Source organism: Pholis gunnellus, assembly GCF_910591455.1.
Source record: "Pholis gunnellus genome assembly, chromosome: 22".
NCBI lineage: Eukaryota > Metazoa > Chordata > Actinopteri > Perciformes > Pholidae > Pholis > Pholis gunnellus.
This window is the reverse complement of record NC_136549.1, coordinates 15,094,671-15,122,655: the sequence shown is the minus strand read 5'-3', so window position 1 is coordinate 15,122,655 and position 27,985 is coordinate 15,094,671. Positions and strand designations below refer to the sequence as shown.

The 27,985-nt window shown below is 41.8% G+C and overlaps 2 protein-coding genes across 2 annotated transcripts; both read left to right on the top strand.

The window, feature by feature from the left end:
* Nucleotides 1–5,650: 5,650 nt before the first annotated feature.
* On the top strand, nt 5,651–18,213 carry pah (phenylalanine hydroxylase). The gene is made up of 13 exons (XM_079184252.1): nt 5,651–5,753; nt 7,343–7,465; nt 11,105–11,288; nt 13,005–13,093; nt 13,612–13,679; nt 14,380–14,576; nt 14,752–14,887; nt 14,977–15,046; nt 15,192–15,248; nt 15,601–15,696; nt 16,136–16,269; nt 16,381–16,496; nt 17,643–18,213. Exons 1-13 carry the CDS (start codon nt 5,682–5,684, stop codon nt 17,684–17,686), a joined length of 1,386 nt encoding a protein of 461 aa, XP_079040378.1. The 5' UTR covers nt 5,651–5,681; the 3' UTR covers nt 17,687–18,213.
* An 888-nt stretch (nt 18,214–19,101) lies between these two features.
* Nucleotides 19,102–23,876, top strand: th2 (tyrosine hydroxylase 2; the record flags this gene model as incomplete). The annotated part of the gene is made up of 12 exons (XM_079183973.1): nt 19,102–19,341; nt 20,019–20,193; nt 20,375–20,463; nt 20,566–20,633; nt 20,717–20,767; nt 20,860–21,005; nt 21,937–22,072; nt 22,164–22,233; nt 22,324–22,380; nt 22,792–22,887; nt 22,980–23,113; nt 23,711–23,876. The coding sequence occupies 12 exons, from the start codon at nt 19,102–19,104 to the stop codon at nt 23,874–23,876; spliced, it is 1,428 nt and encodes a 475-aa protein (XP_079040099.1).
* Between the last annotated feature and the right edge of the window lie 4,109 nt (nt 23,877–27,985).

Here is a 27,985-nt window from a genome sequence, read left to right as displayed (position 1 = left end):
TCATGTAGAAATACGTGTGGCACTGACAGTGAAGGTGAACTGCATTACGCATCTATAGAGAGGAAATGACTCGTCAAACATGAACGTGATGAGCTGCTGCAGAGTGACAGTCCCTCTGTGTGTGTGTGTGAAGGCAGTCATCAGGTATTGTCAGGTATCGTGTGACAAGCAGCACGACTGTCAGTCACTCACAGAGTTCTCATTAAGTCTGCGTGTTCCGCACACTGGACGTTCTGCCAGTGACGGCTGGGTAAACACAGACCTGAGGACAGCTTAAAAAGGCAAACACACACCTGATGACTGAGACCGGTGTTTGGGACGTCACCGAACTACAACACCCAGTACAGTAGATTCACGCTAAACATACGCGTTAGTGGAGTAGTTCTACATTTGGGGTAAAAATGTATACTCGCATTCTTGCAGAGTCTAACTAAATATGTACATCTCCTATAAGTCGAACAAAAGAATTACAAAAAATGGCTCACACGCCGGTTACAGCTGCTAACGCCGTCACAGTGTAAACACTGTTAGCTCTGTCAGCACTGCTGCTGCTGTTAGCGCTGTTAGCTCCGTGAGCTGCCGGCTCAGCCGACGCCATGACGAGAGGCAGCGTGGACGTAATAGATATGCTCTGAATAAAATATTAAGCATCTTTTAATAAAATTACAAAATTAAAGGTGACAAAAAAAGGATGTTTAAATACGAGGGGTACATGTCCACCCTTCCTGGGGAAAATTAAAAAGGTGGTGACCTACAGTCTGCTTTGCCTTAAAATTCACACACTGATTATGCTGAGCTTGAAAGTTTTGATGGCAAACTACATTAAATGCAGGATTTTTGCCAATACTTTAGCACAAGAAGGCCCTTCAGGGGGAGCCGTTAGCCAACGTTCACCTGGACCCTTTCACAGACTCTGGGGGACACAGAGAAAGTCTGACTGACAGGTGAAAGTGACCACGGCTGCAGGGAGGAAACACCTTTTGTGTTTGGTCAGAGAGCCGGTGAGGGCGGTGAACCAGGTCCCCCTGCCGTCGAGATCATCAGCCTGAGGGCGAGGAGGGGAGGATCTGGATCACTCTCTCCTCACATCAACAATACATCACGACCTTAACATGTCATCCCCCTCAGTTAGGGACCTCAGCTCTCTCCCCCTTCAAAACACACTCAATCTAATCTCCATCTTTACCACATGTGTAGGAAACAAGAAGGCAATACAAAACATCGTCCACCTGCAGGTAACACTATGCCTCTCTGTTATCTGTTGCACATTCTGCCAATAAAAGCCTTTATAGCATGCAATCAGTGTTTCTAATCAAATTGGAGGCATTGATTAACCCAACTTGTGTTAATTCAGTGTGTTTTTGAGTGAGCCTACAATAATGCTAGCAGCTCTGAGAGGCTGCAGCAGTGCTAAATGCTCATTTCAGCAAGCTAATATGCTTATAACAGGTACAGTGCACACAAAGTACAGCTGAGGCTGATGGGAATGTCATCGTGCAAGTACAGGATGAAGTCATAAATCAAAGTATAATAGGAAGATTCAGCTTGCTGATGGCTCTAAATGAAAAGTTAAGTTATTACAATTCAACAGCAGGGGGACGGGAGTGCCACGTCAGTTCTTCCAACAGTGGTTGACTTGTTCTACAAATGTCAAACTCATGGATGTGCAAGAGGGAAGATGAGCAGACCACCAAAGACATTAAGATTCGTCCTCTGGCGACCATGAATGTCCGTGCAAAATGTCATTGCAATCCATCCAACAGGTGTTAAGATGTTTAAGTTTGGACCAAAGTGACAGACCGGCCGACTAAAAACAAGTGCCCCTTTCACATCATAGCACCACTTCCCTGTTTCTTTTTTAAACAACCACTGGGCCTAACTCAGACTCTGTGCCTGGGTGAGATGTTGATCCTGAGAGAGTTCCTGTCAGGGCCACGTGCAGTGAAGGGACCCGGCCAGGGAAGGGGGTGACTTTCCTGGGTGTAAAATTCAATTATCCAGCGGGTGAGCGTGTCTGAGCGTGTCTGTTGTGAGCGGTGGGCGGACGGCTGCCCGTTCCCAGCATGCGACAAGGGGGTTAAGAACCACAGAAAGACCTCCATTATCCCGAGTGAGAACGGCCCATGTGGCTGGCTGCACGGCCCCCGCTCTCATTCACTCCCCTTTACAACAGCACTGCCGAAAGCCTCAAAGTTTAATTCTCTTTTCTCTTCTCCCACTCCTTTTCTTCCACCCCCCCCTCCCCTCTTCCCCTCTTGCTCTCCTACTCTCAGAAAAGAGCCTCCACAATGCTGCTGGAAGGCTGGAGTGGATTCTTCAGCACCCCTGTGGACAGTGCACATGTGGACAACATTCACAGGATGTCTGTCAACTAGTCCATTAATCAACGGCGTCTCATGAAAGCACAATTAGGAACCTCACAACTCTATAACAGATTATCATCTCTAAGCACCCCCTGCTACTCGTCCTGCACAGCAACGCTCTGTGCCGAAGTTGGTTTTCCTCGTCCAACTGCACTTTTTCCCCGACAATTATTATGAAAAAAAAGTTGCATAATCGTGACAAAACTTTTTTTTTTTTTTTCTTTAAGTGAGGACAGCTGCAGAGTGTAAAAGAGCTCATTCCTCGCAGTCTGAACCCATCGGGCAGTAAAACCGCCGCATCTGGCTAATCATTAGTGTGAGAATGGATCTTCAGTGTGTGAATCAGACTGAGGCCCTATGGAGAAGGGCCATTGTAGACGCACACTGCACCACTTCTCGTGATAAATGAGCAATTGTCTCCGTCACCATTAAAGACAGTAAATGACGCAGTGGGGAGCTCTCCATCCACTCTACAATATGAGGAGGACACTGAGGAACAAACTACTGACCGCTGGAGACAAGCAGACGACACAGACAGTGGCCCATTATGAGTCCCTCTCTGCAAGAAATGGGGGACACATAAAAGGAAATAGAGCGCCTGCTGGTAACGTTGGGCAGCCAAACAAGCTGTAAACACAATATTGTCACCGTATAACCTTATAGAGTTGACATGTCAATTCTCTGTGGGTTTTTGGAGCCGATCCCAGCTGACATCGGGGCGAAGGCAGGTACAACCTGGACAGGTTGCCGGACTATCACACAGAGACAGACAACCATTCACACTTAATTTAGAAAAGTTAAACCAACAAAACTAAGACATCATCAAATCCCGACATGTCTTCATGACTATTTACGTAACCTAAAACTTCATACTGAATAATCATCGGATGTTCAATGTGCTGCTCTGAGTGCTGCACTGGTGGCCTGCTCTCAACATTACCAAACCTACACTGCCCTCATGTGGCACCTGTGGACCTCCTCACTGTCAGGTGTGATAGTTGGAGCTGATTTGTTTGCACGGACACAAATTTGCTCTCTGTTATTTGTAGGAGTTTTTATATGCATTCAATATTGATATGGTTAAAGTTTCATTTTTTTTTACTGGCTTTGAATCTGTGGTTGTTTAAGTTGGCCTTGGTTTTTTTTTAAAAGTGCTGGTTGATGATTTATCACTAAGTCCTGCGCAATCCCAACCTGAGAAGGTTATACAAGTGAGTTGCTCTAGGGAGGTGCTTTTTGAGATATTGCAGGCTTACAATTACTTAATAAAGGAGACAAAATTCAAACAAAAGTAAAACTTAACAAGCATGACACCTGTTGTCACACATTTGAAGCCGAAATGTTCATACAAAACTTTCATCTCTGTTCCTTAAGCCAGCTGAATGAGTATCGTTACCTGTAAAGCAGGACTGCAGGCTTGTTATACTTCATGACAGGAAGTGTATTTCTTATACTTACAGCATCCAATGAGCCATGTTTACCTTCTCTCCGACAGTCATCCAGGCTTCTCCTAATGAAGGAAATAAATAGATGCTTAGCTTATATTCAAAAGGATTTCACGTATATTGAATACAGAATTAATGTAATTTTGTTTGCATCAATTGTGTTCTTTACTATTTAAAAGCTCTTGTTGAAAAGCTGAAGTTCCACTGACTTTGGATGCAATCTTGTAACAACTATTCCTTACATATGTATTAAAACCTTTTAATTTCCCTTCAAACCTACCTGTGTTCATTAAACTACACAAATAAAGATAAAGAAAACATGTCTCACTTTGTCAAGGTATATTTTGTATACAAGCAGCCCAAGAAAACTAGGTTAACCTGAGAAAAAACATGAGAAACACATTCAGAGTATGACACACACTGCTGTCTGCTTAGCGGGAGACAAACCTCTGCAACCACCTTGACCATAGTGGATTATTGGTCACACTTGTGGACACATGGGTTATTTCACAGTCCAGAGGTAGTTTCCAGAACCTTCTGAAGTATATGCAGACATGTGCACAACTGCACACATGTAGTGGCCCAAGCATATTTCTCTTATTAGATATAAACATACAGATATATACTGTATATATACACACATACACAGTATATTAATCCCCTAAGATTCCTATTCTATTTCTAAATGTTAGCATGCAAACTAAATACTAATACTAAACTAGGATCAGCATGCTAAACATTATACCTGCTAAACATAAACATGTTATTACTGTCATTGTGACTATACGTTAGCTTGCTGGCGTTAGCATTTAGCTCAAACCACTGTAGTCTGTAGAGCAGTCTCGTGTTTTTATTTGCCTTGTTCATCGAAATATACCCAGTTAAGACTTGAGTAAAGTTAAATATCCAGTTTTAAACAACCGTTTACTCAGAAGAAATCAATGTGGCAACAGGCTAAATATAGTTGTATACACTGAGCCCGGGGATAATTATGACATAACTTAAAATACAATTCAGTGGACAAGCTTAAAAGCAGTGGTGTAATGTTAGCTTGGCGTAAAGTTAGCTTGGTGCAACGTTACCTTGGGGTAATGTTAGCTCGGTGCAACGTTAGCTTGGTGCTCGAGAAGGTCGAGGCTAACGTTAGCATGGCGGCAAGCTACTCTGCCTCTGATTGGCTACTTCCTGCTAAATGCTAACGTTAGCCTAGCTATGATATGCTGTCTTTTTAATTGCCATTTCCACTTTCTCCTAGCTAGCTGCTAGCTCCTCTATCTTTAGCATAACTGTTAATGCTTACATACCTCACGCAGATACGTCATTACGTAGTCAGGGGCGGAAGTATAAAATAAATAAAATAATTTTCTTGTAGCGCCACCAACAGGTTAAACAACTTGATTTTTAATGCTAATACTTTTGCTTAAGAAAAAAAATGAAATGCAGATATTTTACATAAACTAAAGTGTTTCTACACTGTGATGCTGCTACTTTGTTACCTAAGAAAATATCACCAATAAGTGTAATTATTGTAATACATCAGGTAAAGGTGACTTGTTGCAGGTCAGTCCGGTTGCACAAACACAAGCCTATGGGCAGCAGCAACATTTAAATTTAAAAACGTTAAAGCTGAAGCCCAGCAGTGCATACCCGGGACCAATTTCAACCCAGCGCTGGACAACAAGAACCAGATGTGCCGTTGTAATTCTGTTTCACAACAACCGTCCCGTGACATACCGATGCAGAGGGGGGTGTGGTGTCACGTGGCCCGCCGTTGCAAACACGGAGAGGTTTTATAGACAGGAGCCGCACACAGAAACTTTATCACAGCTCCACAGCAGCACACACATAGGTCGTTCACCCGAAGAGCAAGAGGATGGAAGCTGCATACAAGAGAGTGAATGGAGACCACGGGCCAGATGCAGAGCCAGAGGAACCAAACACAGGGGTAAATCTGAATTACGACCCATTATGATACCTGCTATGGAACATGTAACGTCCTTTGCATTTGGCTGGGGCACCACTTTATGTCCAAAAACCCATCAGCTTATTTGTTCTCTTCTTCTGTGATGAAATAGTCATTTTAAGATGAAAAAAAGGAGGTATTATATATACAGGAACAACAGTGATAGAGCGAGTCATGGCTGGAATGTTCCAGGTGCAGCAGACAAAGGAGGGAGAGTTGAAGTGAACAGAGGGCAAATACAAACAAAAAGCAGCTGTTACTGAAAAAAATGAAAACTATGTGATGACAAGCCCTTACAAAAAAAAAAGAAAAGTACAAAAGTACAAAGAAAAAAGAAAGTACAAATTATCTATGTATAAAGGTATTTGGGAACCTGGATTAAAACACATATTTATCCTGTCTGTTATATTACAAAAGCTAGAGTTTTAGTCGATCAACAAGAAAAATAATATGCAACTATTTTAAACATAACTCCATTATTGACATCAAACTTTTTTTTTTTAACCTCACTCCAGCTGATGTAATATGAGGGTGTCCTGTCTTTCTTTGTCTCATGTCAAATATAATATCTTTGTGTTTTAGGGTTATTGATTTGACAAAACAAGCTATATGAAGACATCACTTTGGGTTGTGGAAAACTATGATTTTTCATTATTTTATAGTCAAAATTATGGATTTAGTAGATTAATGATAATAAGAATTAGTTGCAGCACAAATAGAAGCCCCCCTGTTTTAAAGATGTAAAAAAAAAAAAGAAGATTCCTGTGCAGTCAAGACTATCTTTAACTAACTGTTAAATTTAACACTTCATTTAAAATGTACCATTTCGGTTCATGAATTGTCTCAAGTAAAAACTGTGTTGAAGCTTCATATGAAATGTTAGATTTAATAAATAACTATCTGGACTGTGCAGGAATTTCTACATCTGTGAGATATTCTGATCCGCTGTGTGAATCCTCTCATGTGTGGAGCATATGGTCAATCCCATGCAGTGGCGTAAAGTTATGATGGGCCCTAGTGCACCCTAGTTATGAAACACACACACTCCACGGATCCCAGTGCAACCACACTGCCTGCACTGCTTACATCTACGCCCCGCATCCCATGTGTCAAGAGGTTATAGGTGTAAAGCTTTCAAGATCGGACACCTTGACAGCAGACTTGTCACGGCTTTCCACTAGATTTCATGCACTTCCTCCTACACATGGCTGTGCTTAAACATATATGCGCAGAATGAGGTCACGACGCAGATGAATCAGCAAAATAGTGACAAGAATATCTCTGAAAATCTGGGATTTACACATCCTCTTGATTTAAAAAGTGGTGTGGTGTTATGAATTTTTTATTAAGGTTAATTAGACAATCATGCCCATTCAGCTGCCAGATTTCATAGATCATAAGATCGAGATAAACAATACTGCGTATAGTCCGCCTTCATTGACTGCTGCAGTTGTTTTAGCTGCTCCCCTGTGATTCTGCTTGTGTCAAGAAAAGTGCCTGAAGCACATTAAAAAAAAAACGTAAACCCCACATTAATTAAAGCCATGTGTTCTGCTGTGTGTCTTTCTCAGCGAAGGAGAAGGGGCTCCATGTACCTGGAGGAGGAGACCAGCAAGAAGTCCGAAGTGATCACCTGCATTTTCTCCCTGAAGGAGGAGGTCGGAGCTTTAGCCAGGGGCCTGCGACTCTTTGAGGTAAACGCCACCCCTCGACCGTTGACTCTAAAGCTTCCCCAGCGCTGACATACAATAAGAGATCCATCCTTTCTCTCAGATCATCACATGAGTTACAAGGTAACAAGCACCAAAGGAAACCTGGTCTGCATGGCCAGAGGTCTGAGCTGCATGTGTTCAGGAGGCAAAACTGCATTCTGCAGTTTAACACCAACCAGAGCATGCAGGAATGTTGATTTACTACTGGGACACTTTGGGTAAAACTAATGTGGTTAGAAACACATTTATCTTTTGTCAAATCGCTAAGATCGACTTCTAACACATCCAGAAATAATCTCTTTTGTTTTAAAGGGCCAGTGTGTAGCATTTAGGGGGATCTATTGGCATAAATGGAATATAATATTAACAAGTATGTTTGCTTTAGTGTATAATCCCCTGAACATATGAATTGTTGTGTTTTTGTTTGCTTAAAATAAGGCATTTATATCTTTAAAGCGAGCAGCTGGCAGCCATGTTTTCTACAGTAGCCCAGAACGGACAAACGCTAGACACTGTACCTTTAAATTACAATTATGAAATGCATTTGAGTCAGAGGACTCCACAACCAAAGACTGAATAAGACATGGACGTAGTCTCCGTGACGTCCCCGGAGGTTTCTGAAGAGACAAAAAGAAGCTCAAAGTGGGAAGCTGCGTCTGTCGCCATCTTCGCAGTGACGACACCTTTATGCCTTTATACAACTTTATGCCTTTATATGATTTAAACAAATTAGTTTTATAAAAATTAAACCTCAGTTGTCATAAACGGGGACATTAGATATTTGTATTTCAGCTGTAGAGTTGGGTATTTTTACATGGGGGTCTATGGGGATTGACCAACTAACCAACTTAATAAGCCGACTGCAGTTTTGGCACTAAAATGTCAGCGTTGGTGGTTCCCGATAAAGGGACATGATGAGCTGATGACGAAGGTTGTTCAGGTCTTTTATCTTCATAAAGTTATTGATTAACATGAACAAAACATGCTGCATGAACAGTTCGTTTCTTTCAAAACTGAGGTAATATATTACTAAATCTAGTTCACCAGTTCATGTAGTTACGACATCAAACCGTTTTTTGGGCAGAAGGAAGTAGCTTCTATACGTTATCTGTAGTTGCTTTGGTGTAGTTTCCCTGCGGACCCTTTAAAGAAGGTAACTAAACAAGCTGAGCTTATCTCAGATGTTTGTGTATCAGTCGTGTGCAAACATGACTGGCGGCTCTTTGATCCACTAACCAACCTCCTCCAGGGTTTCTATATGCAATAGTCAGACATTGAACTGCCCAGAAATGTATAAACCAATCGTCTACTTATAGTTTGCAATGAAAGTGCATTCACTTATGTAGTCCAATTTTGAAATATTTGTCATTTTAATTTACCGCTTAATACTTCTACTCCACTACATTTGTAACAGTCGAACACATTTTACTTCTTTACTTCACAACAATTATTAGAATTAAATTTCGCTTTAACATATCAAATATATGATAAAGGTATAAACTGACCGATTGTTACAGATTAAACTTGGGAAAGCTCCCTCCAGAGTAACATGGGACATTATACACCTGTTTACAGGCTTGTGATAAATACACAGAACTTTATGTGTAAAATCATCCCTTTAATTATCAGTAATAATGCAATATAATATAGTATCAATAAAATACAAATTAATAAGAGTATAGTATTTCCCAAAAACATTTATGGTCTGATCCGGGATGATGAAACCTTTTTAGGTCCTTCATGATCACAAAGTTACTAATTAACAGTAAACAAAACCAAAACATGTATTTGCCTGCGTGTACGTGACTGTGTGAGGCTCGAGGTAAACACCGACTGGCAGCGCCTTCGTTGTTTACTCTTCAACACGGACGTCATTTCAAGGTTTTAGTTTACTCTTGCAAACGAAACACATCTCCCAAACACTGAGCAGGAAAACAGTTGTTGTGGGGGTGGAGATTTGAGTTGACTCTGTTTAATATCAAGTATCTGCCAAATGCTGAAGTAAACACATCAGGATCCGTTCTGAACCTATGAGCTCCCACTTTCCTGATCCTCCCCCTGCTCCACCCCCCTCCTCCCCCAGATCTCCTCTTCTTTCAAACTTTTTCGAGGCCAATTTACCCCCATACCATCTAACCCCCCCCCCCCCCCCCCCCCCCTCTCCCTCACAGCAATGCAACACATGTTGATTCCCCTAAAAAATATATTTTGAAGAGAACACACTGCACGGGACTCCAGCGCATGTGACACGGCAACGTGGCTTTCATGTGACGAGACGGAGCCTCGGGTCGGCCTTGAACTCAGCGAGGCTGACAGGAGGGTAAATGTCAGCTACCGGTGGAGGGACGGCTCGGAGGGGTACAGAACTCTGACGACCACTGCATCGTGCTGGGTTTAGGATTTAGGGTTGACTATGTTAAGCTGGACCAGCCCACCGATAGCACTCATGCTGAAGTATTTCCCTTTGTGCACAGAAACAGTAATAGCGTTGAAGCCTTTGAGCTTTTGTCTGAGGGCAGGGACAAATTAAACGTATAAATGAGACAGACTTGACTTAAGAAATGTTTTTGAATCTAAATGTTGCAATCACAAAGATTCACTCTGCTGTTCATTGCTGCTAAATGCAATGCATGTACAAAATAGGGCGCATCTTCCAAATATTTAGATGCAGCCACGTTTGCACAATCCATATCTTCTTTTTTTCAAAAGATGATGTCTTCCTTTATATCTATAATAGATTTAAAAGGGAAATCAATAATGTAAAATAGTTTTTCAAGATGAAGTATACATAATATATTCAGTTTATGCCATACAAACAGTTTTATATGTCATATTATTTAATTTAATAGGGATGATTGAAGTAATTAAGTTGAGTAATTAATAATGGAATTGTTTTTCTCATCTGATATGCGTAGAAAGCTCCAGTGAATCTGCTGACAGCGAACAGATAACTGCCCGTCAGAAAAAGAGAGTTACATTTCATTTGAATGCAGACCTGGACTGAGTCTTTGGTCCTCGATGCAGTCACTCCAGGGGGACGCACGACCACATGGTCTTTAAAATAAGCTGTTAACAGGAGAATAGGATCCAGATGGGATCTGCTGCGCACGCCCTTCTCTTTACTTGGCCTATAGTAGACAGAGAGCAACATACTCCCTCTCCCTCCCCAAAGTTACAATGAACCAAAATACAACTTTGATTAATTACCACTTAGAGATAGTTACGCTCTCCAGCACGAGCTAGAGCCTCATTTTGGACATCAATAACTTTCATTTCAAAAGACTTTGGAAAAGATTGTTTATTCCACTAAACCACCACAATATCTCCTGAATGACTTTTCTATGCAGAGTTGATCTGAGGTCATGTTGAACTCTGATCAATAGCCATCAATTTAATACCAACACAATGCCATCTGGTGGTGGAATAACGGCAGTTCTGCAGCCTGGTGCAGCACAAGTTTATCTTACATGCATGCATTTATTAATTTTCCACTTTGTTTTCATGATGATACTTTTGTCTTCAACAAATTGAAATGTATATTAAATATAAATGGAACTAACAGGATCTTCAAAACAAAAACAGATCAGGTCTCACCTTTTTTTTTCCTCCTGCAAACCTCAGGAGAAGGGCATCAACCTCACGCACATCGAGTCCCGTCCGTCGCGGATGAACAAAGAACATTACGAGTTCTTCATCAGCGTGGACGCCAGCTGCTCCCAGGCCCTGGATGAGGTCATCGACAGCCTGCGTACACAAATCAGCGGCCCCGTGCACGAGCTGTCCCGCAACAAACAGAAGGACACAGGTTAGTGAGCGGATGAGCGTGCATCCTCAACATGATCATACAAGTGTGTTTTAATAACGTGCTCCACAAGTTGTGAGAGGAGAGTTTACGAATGAGTTCATCCACACTTAGATTCACCATATTAGCTTAACGATAACAATAATATCTTCTCAATAAACAACTATTTTGGTCTAAATTGTTCTTTAACTCGAAGGAGTGTTCACATTTGTGTGTCTCATGTTATTAGATCCACAGAAGGGGTCATACGTTTATTGAATTTTGCTAACATCCTGTGTTTTGTTATCTTTTAATCATGTATTGTTTACTAAATTCTCCATATTACATAAAGGTTTTAGCATGCTAACATTTGCTTAGCACTAAACAAGAAGTACAGCTGATGCTGTTATTAGTTTAGCAGGTTTATGATTAAAGTATTAGAAAACCTCATGGTGGTGCTAGAGAAAATATCAGGGCATTACCAAAGTCATGAAGGTTCATCCCCTGGGGATCACGAATGTCTTTATTCGATTTTGTGCTAATCCATAGATGGAGAGATATTTTGCTACATAGGTGACTCTTTTGATCTCGTGTTGGTGCTCGAGAAAATGTCAGGGGAGTTATTAAAGTTCATCCGCTTGGGACCACAAATGTATGAAATGACTTCCAGACCAAACCTCATGACAATCCATCCAATAGTTAGTGAGGCATTTTACGAGAAAACGAAAATGTCAATCTCATGGAGATAAGTCAGGGAATCACTAAAGTAAGTAGGATTCATCCTCTGTGGCCATCACTGGAAGATCCCACACAGCTAGCGTGGCTACAAAATCTAATTACATGGAGATCAAAACAGCTGAAACGATCCATTTATCAAGTGTTGTTGTGCTGTTGGATGGTTCCTCATGACCCTCCAGTCAGACGGGGTAATAGACAGCCAGCGTCGCCGATGAGACTGATGGCCCATCGCCCACATCTAGACCCCTTTATTAGTTGTTTCCAGAATGACATTAGTTTAGCTACTGAGGACCAACAGGCTCAGCAGGAACAAAGGGGCTCTGTGTCCTGGTCCCGGACTAACACAGGGCAGGAGAACATGCCAAGGTCACGGCAGGCAGAGACAGACAGGGCCACCATGGATCCTCCTTTGACCTCGGGGAAGACACTGTGGTCTGCTGGTCAGGGTCAAGTGGACGAGGGGATGTTTATGGCCTGTTTTGGAGACTGCCTGTTTATAGAGGAGCGTAGCAGGGACATATTGTCTTCTTGGGGCCTCAGGCTGGACCACACTGCACAAATGTAGATTAATGATTGGGCCCCAGTGTCTTTGAGTGTCATAAATCCATATGAAGAAGCAGATGACCCTTGATTACTGTTCTGCTGAGTGTCAAAATGCCATGGCACTGAAAAAAAAAAATCCTGTTTAGTCATTCACATCAGTCAAGAATCACACGATTCTCAGCCTGCAACAAACAATTAATGTCCACAACAATTATTCTGCAATCCAAGATGACGTCTTCAAATGTCTCGTTTTGTCCCTCCAACAGTCTAAAACCTAAATACTCAGTTTAAAATCATATAAAACAATAGATCAATCCTCATCATGAAGATATACTACGTCAAAATATCCAGAATATTAAAATGTTCTTCGCCGTAAATCTGAATTGATTTGACGTGAATATATACATGTTGAATAAAAACATAAGCTATCAATGTTTAATAACTGTAATTATTCTCCAGTGCCGTGGTTCCCTAATGACATCCAGGACTTGGACCGCTTTGCCAACCAGATCCTCAGTTATGGCTCCGAGCTGGATTCTGATCACCCGGTACGGACTGACTCATCCATCACTGTCTGTGTGCCGCATCCTGCCTCCGCATGCGTGTGTGTGTGCGTGTGTGTTTGTGTGTGAATACGTGTCCACTCCCACCCACGTGTCTTATGAAAGACGGGGCTGTGGAGATGACAGGCTGCACTCTGCCGTCTATTCTAATGGAAACTACCTAGACACACAAATTGATGTCATTGCTTTAATTGAGCCCCTATAATTATAGATAATTGCTCCCTTTTGCCACCGCCATTAAAGCAAAATGTATTCATCATAAGCTGAAAAACCCTCTACAAAGGCTTCATTTGAATATGTATTTGCATGCTCTTATTAGAGACGGAGTGCATAATGCTGTCAAAGGCCACAGGGTTTAGCCTTAGCAGAGGATTTCCACTCTTTGATTTAGCTGTGAGTGGCCAGGCTGCGATCATGAGATCTAACATGGCTTTCCTTTGTGTGTGTGTGTGTGTGTGTGTGTGTGTGTGTGTGTGTGTGTGTGTGTGTGTGTGTGTGCGTAGGGCTTCACAGATTCAGTGTACAGAGCCCGCAGGAAGGAGTTTGCTGACATCGCCTTCAACTACAGACAGTAACTACTCCTTTATTTTGAAAGTCCACCTCTTATTTTGTGTGTGTTTTTAAAAGGGGCCTTGGTGTTTGTGTGTATATAATTGAAATGTGTTATACACAGGCACTACAAAGAGCTCCAAACCCAATGATATACCCACTGAGGTGGCTCGCATTTACATAGCTACGTAATACTGTGAGCATAATGAAGCGCTGCTGTGCTCACGTAGTCGATCGTCATGGGGATACTTGGGGGAAACCTACAAATAAAACTTGTTCATTAGAAAGAAAATAAGCATCGTCTTTAGAAATGAATTTAGCTTATAGTGCAGTGTAGAAGCAGGAGGATCTATTGACTGACAAAGGACAGTAACACTGATCATTTAAGTCCTTTGTATTCTTAGGAGGGTCCTTACACATTGGTACTAAATATAATATAAAGGGAAAATGACGGCACGTTCAATGAAAAGTAAAAACAAATGTGTCGATAATACAATTCAGCAAAAACATGGAATACATTTATAATGAAAGATAATAAATAAGTGAATATTTACGTGGATCTGTTCGTTTGCTTACATATATACTGTCCTTATGCAACAAGTCTATCTGCAGTTAAACGTACCCTTTATTACTGCTTTACTGCAATGTTTGTTCCTAAATTTGACAAAACTCAACAACAAACAGCCCTCAGTGCATAAATTAACCTCACGTCTTCGTCCCAGTGGCCAAATCGTCCCTCGAGTGGAGTACACGGAGAAGGAAAAGGCCACATGGGGGACGGTGTTCAAGGAGCTGAAGACTCTGTACCCAACTCACGCCTGCCACGAACACAACCGGGTCTTCCCCCTGCTGGAGAAATACTGCGGCTACAGGCAGGACAACATCCCACAGCTGGAGGACGTGTCCCGCTTCCTGCAGTGTAAGTTCGTTCATTTCATTTTGGAAACCCCGGGGTGTTTGGATGTGGGAGGCAGGACCTGTTCAAACGCCCTACTTCCTATTCCTCCCTCCCTCCCTCCCTCCCTCTCACTAACTGCTCTTATTCAACACAACCAAACGCTCACCTCTCTCATCTCTCCGGCTCTGTCCTGCAGCGTGCACAGGCTTCCGGCTTCGCCCGGTGGCCGGCCTGCTCTCGTCCCGGGACTTCCTGGCCGGACTCGCCTTCCGCGTCTTTCATTCCACGCAGTACATTCGCCACAGCTCCAAGCCCACATACACACCTGAGCCGTGAGTGTTCCAAACTCTATTCATAAAAAGGAGGAAAAAAAATACACGTTTTAAGTGATTTTAAGGAGTCATTTTGGTTTCTAATGCAGGGATATCTGCCATGAGCTCCTGGGACACGTTCCTCTGTTTGCTGACTCCAGTTTCGCCCAATTCTCACAGGTAACCAAGTGTCCTGTCAGAGAAGAAATGATGAAAAGATACACCATAGGACCAATGAAGTTTTATTTCAACACACAAATCTATGGAATATTTGTGATTCTGTAACCGTTTATCTTCTAATCTTTCTCCATTTTATTCTGTGCAGGAAATCGGTCTTGCCTCCCTCGGTGCCCCCGACGAGTTCATTGAGAAACTTGCTACTGTGAGTACTGCGTACATGAGCCCAACATATACATAGTCTGTTATATAATAATATTTAAGAACTAAGCAAGAAACTAATTATAATAGGCTTCAGAAAAGGTGCTTCTTCACTTCTTCACGTCAAGGACCCCCAGAAACATAAATATGAAGCCATTGAAACCAATGAAACATTGCTCAAGGGAAACTATTTATCTTATGTCTGCGTTTGTTTAACAGGAATAAGCAATGCAACAGATTGTGACTGTCAATCTTCTCAGTGCTCTCTGGGTTTGTGGAAAGACGTCCCCCTTGTTTTGTGAATTCCTGTCTGAGTTTGGATTATAGATCTTTATGAATCGTATGCGTGTCTTCAGGTCTACTGGTTCACCGTGGAGTTTGGCCTGTGTAAGCAGGGCTCGGAGATCAAAGCTTACGGAGCTGGCTTGCTTTCATCGTTTGGCGAGCTGCAGGTAAGGGGGGGGGGGGGGTGCACGTGTTTGAGTCATCTGTACATCACTTTTAGCAAACATGGAAGCAGCAGCACGATAAACACAAACCCAACCTTGTCGCAGTGGGTTAGTGGTCCACTCAGATTGCGGTTTTATGTGTCACTGGGGGAGTCGGCCCAGCGGGGGGGTTGGGTAAAGTGATTCAGTGGGTAAATGGGGAGCGAGGGGGGGGTGGCAGAGAGACGGGAGGACGATCTAGGTCACCAGCTTCATAAGCCGCTGTCAGCAGAGGATGTGCACTCTGCAAAGTCACATCAACGGAAAAAGCAGAGCCCGGAATCATGCTGCACTTCCTGTTTACTGGAGTAGTGATGGGAGCAGAGACACATATCGACAAACTGAAATACATGCGGTAAACAGAACACAAAACAACATCTTTTGTGACGTCGTTTTCTTTCAGTACTGCCTGTCAGACGAGCCCAAGATCCTGTCCTTCGACCCCGCCAAGACCAGCCTCCAGAAATACCCGATCACAGAGTACCAGCCGGTTTACTTTGTGGCTGAGAGCTTTGAGGACGGCAAAGAGAAAGTGAGGTAAGTAAATGGGTTTTTTTCCCCTCTCCATTTGATTTGAAGCATTCTTGCATATATACAGTAGGTTTAGGTTGCATATTAAAAAACAGGTTTACTTCTGTCTGCCTACAGGAAGTTTGCAGCCACCATCCCCAGGCCTTTCACGGTGCGCTACAATCCCTACACTCAGAGTATCGAGGTGCTGGACAACACTGTGCAGCTCAGGAACCTGGCTGACAGCATCAATAGTATGTGGCATCTCTGCACTATTCTATTTTCTGCCCGCCATTGTTGTGCACACTACAATATCTTTCCTCTTTTAATGTTCATCATTTAAAGCAGGCTCCAAACTTTTTTGGGGGTTTGTGACTAAATTAAATGAAGCAATGTGCGATTGTGATCCTTCCCCTTCAGTTCAAGAAGTCTACGGGTTTTAACTAACAAGCACACACAGTATTATAGACAATAGCAATAACATAAATTAGATCAACTTCTGATCAGTCTGAAGATGTTTTACAAATCAAAACTTGTGTTTCGCTGTGTGTTTTAAAGTTTTATTTCAATTATAAAGATTATATTAGTTACTTACTGATCCAAAAAGATGGCGAGGCTGCGTAGCAGGCACACACAACAGGTTAGGGTGCATACCACACATGTATCTATCACTATCAAATAAAGCCATAAAATGTCCAAAGAATTATCTTAATAAAAAGAATATCATAGATTATTATGATCTCTTCAGGACTGGAGGACTGAGTGAGTAGACTGCAGATAAAACGGACACGAAACACAAACAGCACGATGAAAATAGAGCATTAATATTTACCCCTGCCTCTGGTAAATCACTATTATCTTAGAAACAACAAAGATATTGTATCATATCTAAAAACCACTTTAAAACACTGTAAAAAGAAAAAGACGAGTGCATTCTGAATCATTTTTAGATCCATAAAGGGGTCAGATTAAGAAATAAATTCTAGAAATGACTAAAAAATATGCAAAATGGTGTGTAGCATGAATGTTTTATTTGTGTTTCCAGTCCTTTCATTCATCCTGTAACCCCTCAGATTTATCTTGTGACCTCATTTTGAGTTGTTGGGAACCAATCATTTAAAGGACGACACTAATGATAATAAACAATCATTAAAAACATTACAATAAGTTGAATTTAAACTGATGATGGGCCAGGCTCAATCAGCGTATATAAAGAGCCGTGGGCCTCTAGCCAAACAGACATTGATGATATTAACAGGGCTATTTTTGTCTAATTGTCTAATTGTTTATGAAAATGTGTTGATGTGTTCCTCGTCTAGAAATGGAGTTTTAGAAATCTGTAATTGAAGAGGAGTTTTAGGTTGGTTTTCTTTTCCTCTAAACGTTTTCTCTTATTTCAGGTGAAATGGGGAAACTGTGTGAAGCCCTGCGGAAGGTGGATTGAGTCCACGTGTAATCTGAGCCCAAGCTCCCTGAGAATCTCCTCATGTATTCAATGAAACCGTTTCTTATTGGTCCGCTTGGAGTTGTGCTCTGCACACTTGCAAGTTAGCTTTCTTTGTCTTAAAACTAAATAAATATATAAATAACGGCAATATTACTGTAATCCAATAAGTGTTTTAGTTAAGTGAACAAAGTGGAGCCTGTTACTTCCATAGGATAATAATGAATGGGTTTGTAACAGCTAAAAATGTTACTGTCAATTTGATCTCAGTGTAAGTTTTATTAAGATGCATGTTTTTCAAAATAAGAGGGTTTTGTCGATCAACATCTTTTTAGTGACTTTGATGAATTTAAAACCCATTATGTCAACATCTAATTTAATGTCTAATATGATGCAAAAACAGGTTTGAAATGCATAAAATAAATCTCATGATTTCACCGAACAGCATTCTGGCTTTCATTTTGCTTGGCTAAATGTAATGCTTTGTATATGCATGACATGTTTTGATGAAGCAAATAAACATTTCTCTTCTCTCTCTTTGTCATTCATGTTTTCCTTTACAGTTACTTCTTGCATATCTTTTAATAATATTATACAGAATCCTTTATCCTGATGTGCTGCATAATTATGTGGGACAACACACAATTATAGAAGCAAGGAGCCAGGACGCTGCACATTTCTAAACAATACACTAACTCAAAATAAAAGTGTCTAATAATGCGTTTGCAAACAAATATAGTCATCCTGTAGTGGCTGCTGTACAGATAATGAATGACAATACAGTAACACACAGTGGAAAAAACATAAATATGTCTTCATAGAAAAACTGTTATATTATATTCATATCAGCATTCAGTTATAGTTGCTAAATATTAAATAGCACTTAAAAATGTTCTATAGCTGCATTAGTTTGACCATTTGTTAAATGCGTATTATATTCTATTTTATGGGGTTTAAAGTGTAACTGAAATTATAATAACATTAAATAAAATGTTTTTTGCAGTTATAATATTTTGAGTTATTGATTTTCAATTAAGAATAAAGTATAAAGTCTCTGATGTGCAACACAAAGCACTTTTAACCTCCACAAATCCGGATAAACTGTATTTGACCTATAAATAAGACATGTATGTATGGGGACCTCTTGTTTGAATGCATCTGTGATTCATAAGATTGAGGGGTGTTATGTTGTTATCTTTAGAGTGGGTTATCCTCCCCTCCTAAAGAGAGATGCCCCATAAAGAGATCTAATATATCATGACGCAAAACAGGCCTTTAAAAAAAGCCAAACGCACGTGCCGCTCCTGCGCAACTCATCTCCATAGTCCCTCAGATGACGGGCTATTTAAACGCGGAGGTGTCGATGGCACACATCCAGTTGGCTCCGGTCCCACTGAGAAGCCTCCAGCGGAGCCATGAAGACGGAGAGCGGGGTGCAGACGGCGCCGTTCGGCGGGAGGAAGCAGAGCCTGATCGAGGACGCTCGCCGGGAGCGCGGGAGCGGCTCCGCGGGCTCCCCGGGGCCCTCGGGGCCCTCCAGGTACGGAGACGGCTTCGTGTTCGAGGAGAAGGACGGCCGGGTCACGCTGAACGTCCTGTTCGCCCTCAGCAACGAGAAAAACGCGGGCTTCTTCAAAACTGGGAAAATATTCGAGGTATATTAAATTCAGATATTGTACTTGTGTACTGATGCTGTCATGTTATATTTATAGAAAGAGAGAGAGAAAGTAGAAAGTAGCATTAAGTACATTAAGTACCTCAAACTTACGGCCTTGACTAAATGTACTCGGTTACTTTCCATTAATGCTATACTTGTTATATATTATATTATATTATATATGTTATATATGATTCATGATTGTAACATCGTGAAATATTTTGATCATATAAATGTGGGTTTTGTTCACATTCACAACGGATGATGATATTTGAAAAATAATGATTATTGGTGTAAACAAACCTTAGACAGCATTAATAATAATAGATGTAAGTACCTATAAGACCCTATTAATGAATTTGAGTCCATTCTTGTATATTGAAATTGAGTTTTAGATTTTGTCTTTAAAGTATGGGCAAAATGTTTTTCCCAAAATGCATCACTTGAGGTTAAACTTCCAACAATCTAAGCTAATAAGCATGACTGATTGGTGATGTTATATAAGATATTACTCGGCCAACTATTATTAAATGAAGGCAGAGTTGAAGTTGTAGCTCCTACATTTCTTCATAATAATGACAAAAACTGAACTACGAGGCCATTTTTGGGACGCGAAAGCTTCTCCTCGGTGTCAAAACATCGATAAGGAACAATGTTGGTCTCTCTGTCTCACAGACGTTTGAGGCTAAACTTCTGCACATCGAAAGCCGACCGGGGAGGAAGTCAAAGAACAGCACGACTGACCTGGAGTTCTTTATGAAGTGTGAAGTCCACAGCTCCGACCTGGACGTCTTCATCAACTCTCTGAAGAGAGTGGTGGACGACGTGCGCTCCATTCCAGAGGAAAAAGGTGCCTGACTTCATCATTGCTCTCTTTTTTTAATCAGACCTATATCTTGTGAGGTGCGTTCATGTTCGGACATCATATGAAATTATAAATTAAATCAGATATTGCTCCTTTTAGGTTGTTGTCATATTACAATAAGGCCAATTACAAAAGCACTGATTAACTATTTCTCCTCTCGTCACAGTTCCCTGGTTCCCCCGACAGATAAAAGACCTTGACAGGTGCAACATGTTAATAACCAAATTTGACCCAGACATGGACCAGGATCACCCAGTGAGTGTGTTTACATATCTGCTGCAGAATGTCACGGTTTGAAATAATAGGAAATAAAAAAACAGATTTATGGTGATTTAATGTCTTTTTTTCCACCGGCAGGGATACAGCGATCCAGAATACAGAAAGAGACGGGCTTTCATCTCGGAGCTCGCCTTCAGATACAAACAGTGAGTCAGATATTCATCCATCGTCATGAAACACAAGAGGGTCATTCAGATGTTCTCTCTTAACGTCACTGTCTTTGTCACAGGGGGGACCCGCTGCCCACGGTGGAGTACACAGCAGAAGAAGTGTCCACATGGTGAGAAAGAAGAGATCAGTCCCGCCCGTTACAAATGCAGAATGCATGCCGGAGGATGCTTAAAGTGCAATGACGTGTGCTTGTGTTCAAAGGAGGGAGGTTTACCAGCAGCTGAGGAGCATCTATCCCGGTCTGGCCTGCAGACAGTTTCTGGACGGGCTGCAGCAGCTGGAGAAAGAGTCCGGATACGGAGAGGACCGCATCCCTCAGCTCAGAGAGGTTTCTGCCTTCCTGAAAGGTGACAAAGAGCGAAACATTTAGAATTCTGAGAGCTCAATAGTCTTCAAAAGATAATAGAGATTCATTAAATAAATGAATGCATCGGCTTTGGTCTCTCTACTCTAAAAGGTTACAGAGATAAGAAACACAGTAGCAGTAAGAACAGTAATAGAGACACATTAACTAGTTAAAGGAGGTTTTTTATCATGGAAGAAGACAGAAATCATAAATTATAGGCGTCTGACATTCTAACAAAATAACACAGAAACTAAAACATGTAATCAAAAGAAGCATCGGCCTCGCTTAATGGAGACATGTGCAATTAAGAGTTTAAAAACTCCACAAAACACATTTAAGAGGCCATGAAAGAGGGAGGGAGTCAAAACAAGAAGTTTCAAATTAACAGCTGGACCAGGAAAAAAACCCACAATGCAATCAAAATATCCTGTAATGTCTCAAAAGCGCTGTTTTAATGTTTGAGTGTGTCGATTACTTATTTCATTCAATTTAAAGTAATATCTGCACGCAAATGCATGAACGGTTATGTAGGTTTCATACAAATATAATCCAATATGAGTTACATTAAAAGATCACACATTGTTATATAAACAGGAAACAAAATGCACAAAGTCACAATCATAAATGGCAAAACACATGCCACTATACATATACATGATTTAATAAGTAGTTATTAGAATCTGTGGTTGAGATACTGCAGAAGGACTGCTCAAGCAGTGCAGATATTACATTAGTACCGGTCCCTTTAGTCGTGTATGACCTTACTTAAATATGTCTGAATCACAATGAGCGTCTGGATGAATCATGTTACAAACCGAGAGAGAGAGAGAGAGAGAAGGATGGAGGGCTTAAAAACAATACCACATTGCCCAAAATATAACAAGACAATGAGGTAATATTCCTATTTTGATTGGTGTTTCTGATCGTTTCAGAGAAAACTGGTTTCCAGCTGCGTCCGGTAGCCGGCCTGCTGTCAGCCAGAGACTTCCTCAACAGTTTGGCCTTCAGGGTGTTTCAGTGCACGCAGTACATCCGGCACTCCTCTGCGCCCATGCACTCCCCCGAGCCGTGAGTCATCCTTTTCCTGGACCCTGAATTATTCATTTATGCGTTCGTCTGATGTTGTCTTTCATTGACTCGCTCCCGTCTGCTCTGACAGAGACTGCTGCCACGAACTCCTCGGCCATATTCCCATGCTGGCGGACAAAGAATTCGCACAGTTCTCACAGGTAACTGCACCGTGAGCTCGTCGATTTGACACAATCAGACTGTAATCTAGTTTTATTACCTTTAATTCTAATTCATTTGAACTATTTCAGGAGATTGGACTCGCCTCGCTTGGAGCTTCAGATGAAGACATTGAGAAACTGTCAACGGTAGGTTTTCATTGGGATTTTAACATATTCAGACGTACTGTTGTTTTGGCAGCTCTTCATCATGAAAACAGGAGAATGATACAATTATTTTGCACCAGCTCTCTTTAAACAACATTTTGACTTGTCATCCTCTTCGTTTTTAAACACTATAGCTCTTTTTATTTCTATGGATATATCTAACATATTATAGTTGTATGATTATTGACTTTTTCTTTATTCCTTGTATGTGAGAAGCTTCTTGGCATTAAACTTATTTTCTGATTAAATCAGAAGCTTTTAATATCTGAGGAAACACAGGCTCTCCTCAGTGGATCTTCACTGCCACCTAGTGGCTTAAATAAATGACTAACCATGCTCTCTTTCAGATAACGTCTTCATCTTCCTTCATGGTCGTCTGTTCTCTCTTTACAGTTATATTGGTTCACGGTGGAGTTCGGCCTCTGCAAGCAGAACGGAGCGGTGAAAGCATACGGCGCCGGACTGCTGTCATCTTACGGAGAGCTCGTTGTGAGTTTGTTCTCCGACGTTCACACACACATATTTTGCTGCATGTTCATTTGATTTTTGCCGGTCTCTGACCTTTGACCTGTCCTCTCCAGTACGCTCTGTCTAATGAGCCGGAGTACAAGCCGTTCAACCCCGAGGAGACGGCGATGCAGCCGTACCAGGACCAGACCTACCAGCCCGTTTACTTTGTTTCTGAGAGCTTCGAGGACGCAAAGACCAAGCTGAGGTATCCACCTGTTACTTTACTGCTGTGGGATCACAGGCTCTTCATTAGAGCAGCTATAATAAAACACATCGCGTGGTCAAAACACTGCACATAAAACTTTGGAATAACTCAGAGAACAAACATCTGCTGAGTCGAAGTTAAAGATGAATTACTTCATCCTGAAGCTAAAGTTAGTTTACAGTAATTTAATCTTAAATTGAACTAACGGTCTCTTAATACTTTCCAGAATGTAATATATTCTTACTTGAATGTGGAAGTACTGAATACTTTACTTCAATGAGAAAGTTAGTAGTGTGCAGTACATGCAGTATATATTTAAGAGTTAAGAGCGTTGTTCTAGTTTGAGTGTTTTATGAGAGTCTTCGATGATATAATAACGCAGTTTCCCAATGGAATTAATAAATGACTTGATCTATAGATGGCTGCAAATTAAGGTGAAATCTGAAGTCAGGGTATGGAGTTTACTTGAAATTAAAGTTTCTGTTTACATTCAGTGTTCCTCTCCAAAACACATTGTGTGTATACCTTTAAATTATGTTTTTTCTTAATATTTGTCACACGTCTGTATCACTGCATCTGTTAATTCCCCTTCCACAGCAGATACTCTGCAACCATCAAGCGTCCCTTTGCGGTTCGCTACGACCCCTTTACCTGCAGCGTGGAGGTTCTGGATCAGCCCGGCAAGATCCAGAGCAGTCTGAGCCAGATGAGAGAAGACCTGAAGACCCTTCACAGCGCCTTGGAGAAGTTCAGCTCATCTTAAGAGCCGGGAACAGACTTTCTGCAGAGAGAAGGAAGTCCTGCAGGAGGAGAAAAAGAGGGACATTTGGCCTGTAAACATTGTATACGAGATCTACTATTATGAAGAACACAAAGAGAATCAGGACGTAGTCCGGTTGGTGTGGTTCCACATTGTGTGTATAATGTAAAAATAAATAAACGTTTATTTTCATGAAGAAGTCTTGAAAACGTTTTACATTACAGAGACAGAAAAGTAAAGTATTTCAGATCCTTGACTCAGTAAAAGTCCTGCCTTCAAAACCTTACATAAGTAAAATGATGTATCATCAGCAATATTTACTTTAAATGTGAAACGTAAAAGTATTGATCGCGCAGTAAAACTCAGTGTTTTACTATTATATCTAATGTTTCTGCTGCATTCATGTGTATGTTGCATTTTACCTCCTTTATATCATGTTAGTCTCTAAAAAGTACAATATGTACCTCTGAGATGTGGTACAGTAAAAAGTTCAATATTTAACAATGTAGTTATATATATATATTAAGTAGTTAATATATATTTCAGTGCATAGAGTAAAAGTACTTAGTTACATTCCACCACTGAAGACAGTAAAGACACGGTTTGCCAGGAGGAGGAGGAGGAGGAGGAAGAGGAGGAGGGCGAGCGAGCGAGCGAGCGAGCGAGAGACACTGAACCACTACAATACAGAGCTTGTAGGACATTTTCTAGCTTTTTAATACCAAACCAACTATTTCCATTTGGAAAATTCTTGGAAGCCATTTATCTTCATGTGTTATTAAGCAAAGGGAAGGAGCTAATTATGAATGATTTAAGTATCATGTTCCCAGGCTGGTCAAGGCCAGAGCCAGCACTGCGGCCCAGAACATTGGTCTGGGTCCAGGTCACCGGGACCTCACAGTCAACCACAGCACGGTCCGCGGGGCTGCACTGCTGACAGACGCTCTTCTCTCTTTATTTCTCTTGCGCTGCGCAACTGCAGAATTTGGCCTTCGGGGTTTTTTTTGACGGACGTCCAGGGTTTTGATCTCCACACGGGCGACAATGCATATCAGAGCTGCGCACGTCAAAAGAGACAAATCGCCTCCATGTGCAGGGCTCGTAAAGCCTCGCCGGCATCATCACGGCGGGCTGGCAAAACCCTCCCATCGGCCACCTTGTGTTGGGAAGCTTCCCCTTCCCATGATTCCACTGTACAGTAAATCAAGCCCTCGCAAACCCTGTGTTTGTGGAGAAGAAAAAAAAATAGTGTAAAGAAAGAGAGGGAGATATTAAAGAAAGTGGAGGGAAAGAGAGATCTACAGCTTGACAAGTGTGCAGGGACACACACACAGTCACACACACTCTCTCCAAGAAACACTATATAATTTCTTCTATCTCATTCTACATCCAGCACCCTCAAAATCCACAAATCCCCCATCGATACCAGCGCCAGGATGAGAATCTGCTGAGCGCTAAACAAAAGCAGGTTGCTGAGGAAACAGGCTGACCTGTAAGGGATCCAGCGAGATTACTGCGCCGCCAAACACTCGCCGCAAATCCCCAACACTGTCTCATCCCGACTCCAACCATAAGTGTTTCTTGTTATTGACGTCAGGGCCATCCCATCGCTAAGCTGGCTACGATGCCTCCTCCGGACTGGAAGCAGGGTCATGAGGTTCACGTTGTCCTCAGAAAGAGAGCTCCTCCACGAGTGTGGAAGTGAATCAGCTTAGTTCAAGGCACAATGAGGAAGATTTTCCTAGAAAAGAATTTAACCGACACAAAAATAATTCCTCTTACTTATTACTACTTATTAATTCCTCGTCACTTATGACTCACAAGAAGTGTGTGGTGGTGTCTGTATCTGCAGAGACCCTTCCTTTGTTTTCATTTTACTGTTACTGTGCCTCTATGAAAACACAGAAACCAGGTGCCGAATCGTAAGCACGCACCTAAGAGGAAGCTTCGAAAAGAAAAAGCAAATGTAGCAAAGCAAGAGTGAATCTGAGGCTTGCTGGGGAGCATCGTCAAACCCTCTCTGCCGGGGAGAAGGTGCGCAATCAACAAACCCTACTCTTTGTGCCCTTTAGGCCCGATGAAGGTCTTATAGCTTTGTTCATAGTCGACTAATCGTTTACCAGTAACAAATAGATCAGTTATAGTTATAACCACTGAAGGGCAGCCCATCTGCGTCTGATACCGACGCACGAGGCAGCCTCTGGTGTCCGTATGAGACGCTTTCATGTTACTACTAAGTAAACTCATTGATGTCATGATCAGACACTCAGAGAAAATAGTAGAACAACCAAAGAGGTGGACGGGTCAATCAAACACGGGACCAATGTTGAGTTATTTTGAAGTTACTTTAGTGATGTTAGCGACATGTTTTCTGTACTTACGTTTACATTTTACTTAGTTTAATTACTTCTTTTAAGCCCAACCATGATGTTTTTCCGACACCTAACCAAGTTCTTTTGTTGCGCTGGGCTGCACGGTGTGTTAGAACGTGGCACTGAGGGGTTTCACAATGCATGTGACGAGTTGGAATGAGAATGTGTTGCATTAAAAGGGACATTTTGCCAATGATAAGAAATAATGAAGGTTTGTGCCCCACAGGAGAAATAACTAAATATGTAAGAGGTATTGGTTGGTGTGTTTCTCCACTTTGTACAAAGCGAGGCCAGCTGTTTGCCCCTTGTTCCCAGTCTTTATGCTAAGCTAGGCTAAAGAGGCCCCGATTCCAGCTCGTCACTTAATGACATATAATTAATCTATTCATCTCTCTGGGAAGCATATACCCTAAAATATTGATTTACTCCTTTAAAAATAACAATTTCTGTGTTGCCAGGTCATGACAACATCTTGTTGGCTGTTTTCTATTATATTTAATGTCTTTCCCTGACAGCTGCTTTAAATTTTGAGTTAGCTTTTAGGTTCACTACGGTAACTCATTCAGTGACCCAAAATGAAATGCTCATGTTTCTCACTTTCTAATTAACCATCAAGTGTGCGGTTATAAATCTAAAACGAGCCTTTAATAACGGACCACGCGGTTCTCATTTTCTAGTGAGCAGACAGCAAAAGCTAGTAACTCATCGCTACTATGAACGTTAAATAAACAAAAATGAAGGGTCGTCACTAATACCATCAAGACAGCAGATGTAAATATTAACTTTCTTTAATGGACTTTGGTTGACAACAGTTCTGATGATCAGCAAACTACTCAGAAGTCGTGATGGAGCACTTTTCGTCCGACTCTCTTCTGCTCATCACGATCAACGTAATCGCTTCATTCTGGGAAAGGCATTGCGCAACAAATCAACCGTGAGATTAAATCAAACACCGGCCTCAAAGAGCTTTATTCTCTTTCTTTGTTCCCCTTCATATCATGCTCCTCATTATTTTTATTTGCTCTCCTTTTTGTTGAGCCCAGGGCTTAAAGTTGGCAGAGCCGCAGAAGAATTATCTGAGGGGGGCGATTAGGAGAACGTTGGTGAGGATTTTAAAGCGGTCTGATCTTTCTTTCATCCATTTCAGTTTGTTATTAGTGCGCACACGCACACACACACACACACACACACGCACACACACACGCACACGCACACGCACGGGGGGGGGGGGGGGGGGGGGGGCTGGTCGAGAGATCTCCAAGATGGATCACATGTTGTAGAAATCAGCTCACAGACAAGAATTGGATTTCGATGCGATTCTGCTCATCAGCCATCAGATGGTGGCCTCGAGTCGCAGGGATCTGTGAAGCCACAGAGAACTCGTGACTCATGTTTCAGAGGAAAGCGGCTCAGTAAGCGGCTCCGGTGCCCTCTGATGGAGCTTTTATACTCTTTGGAAAACGTTCAGAGTGTGCACGGATGGGAAAAATAAATAAAAATGGCAGCTTCTCGCATCTGTCGTTGACTTCTCCCCGCGTTACACGCAGCTGCTCCGGTGCACCACTTGCGCCTAACGCACAGCAAACGTAGAGAGCGGAGACCACATTGGACTTGTTCAAACAAGAGCGCAGAGCACGAGAGCAGTAGCATGTTATGCTTTGCGGATGGCGGTTCACGCGTCCCGTCCAAGACATATAGAAGGTTGACGAGAGAGAGCGGAAGGTCTCCACGGCCTCGACT

What these genes read in the sequence shown, in the direction of transcription:
- pah (XM_079184252.1), top strand. Translation starts at nt 5,682, where the DNA reads ATGGAAGCTGCATACAAGAGAGTGAATGGAGACCACGGGCCAGATGCA. An exon ending in CCCACATACACACCTGAGCC is followed by an intron (nt 14,888 to 14,976) that starts GTGAGTGTTCCA and finishes TTTCTAATGCAG; the next exon opens with GGATATCTGCCATGAGCTCC. An exon ending in CATCGTTTGGCGAGCTGCAG is followed by an intron (nt 15,697 to 16,135) that starts GTAAGGGGGGGG and finishes GTTTTCTTTCAG; the next exon opens with TACTGCCTGTCAGACGAGCC.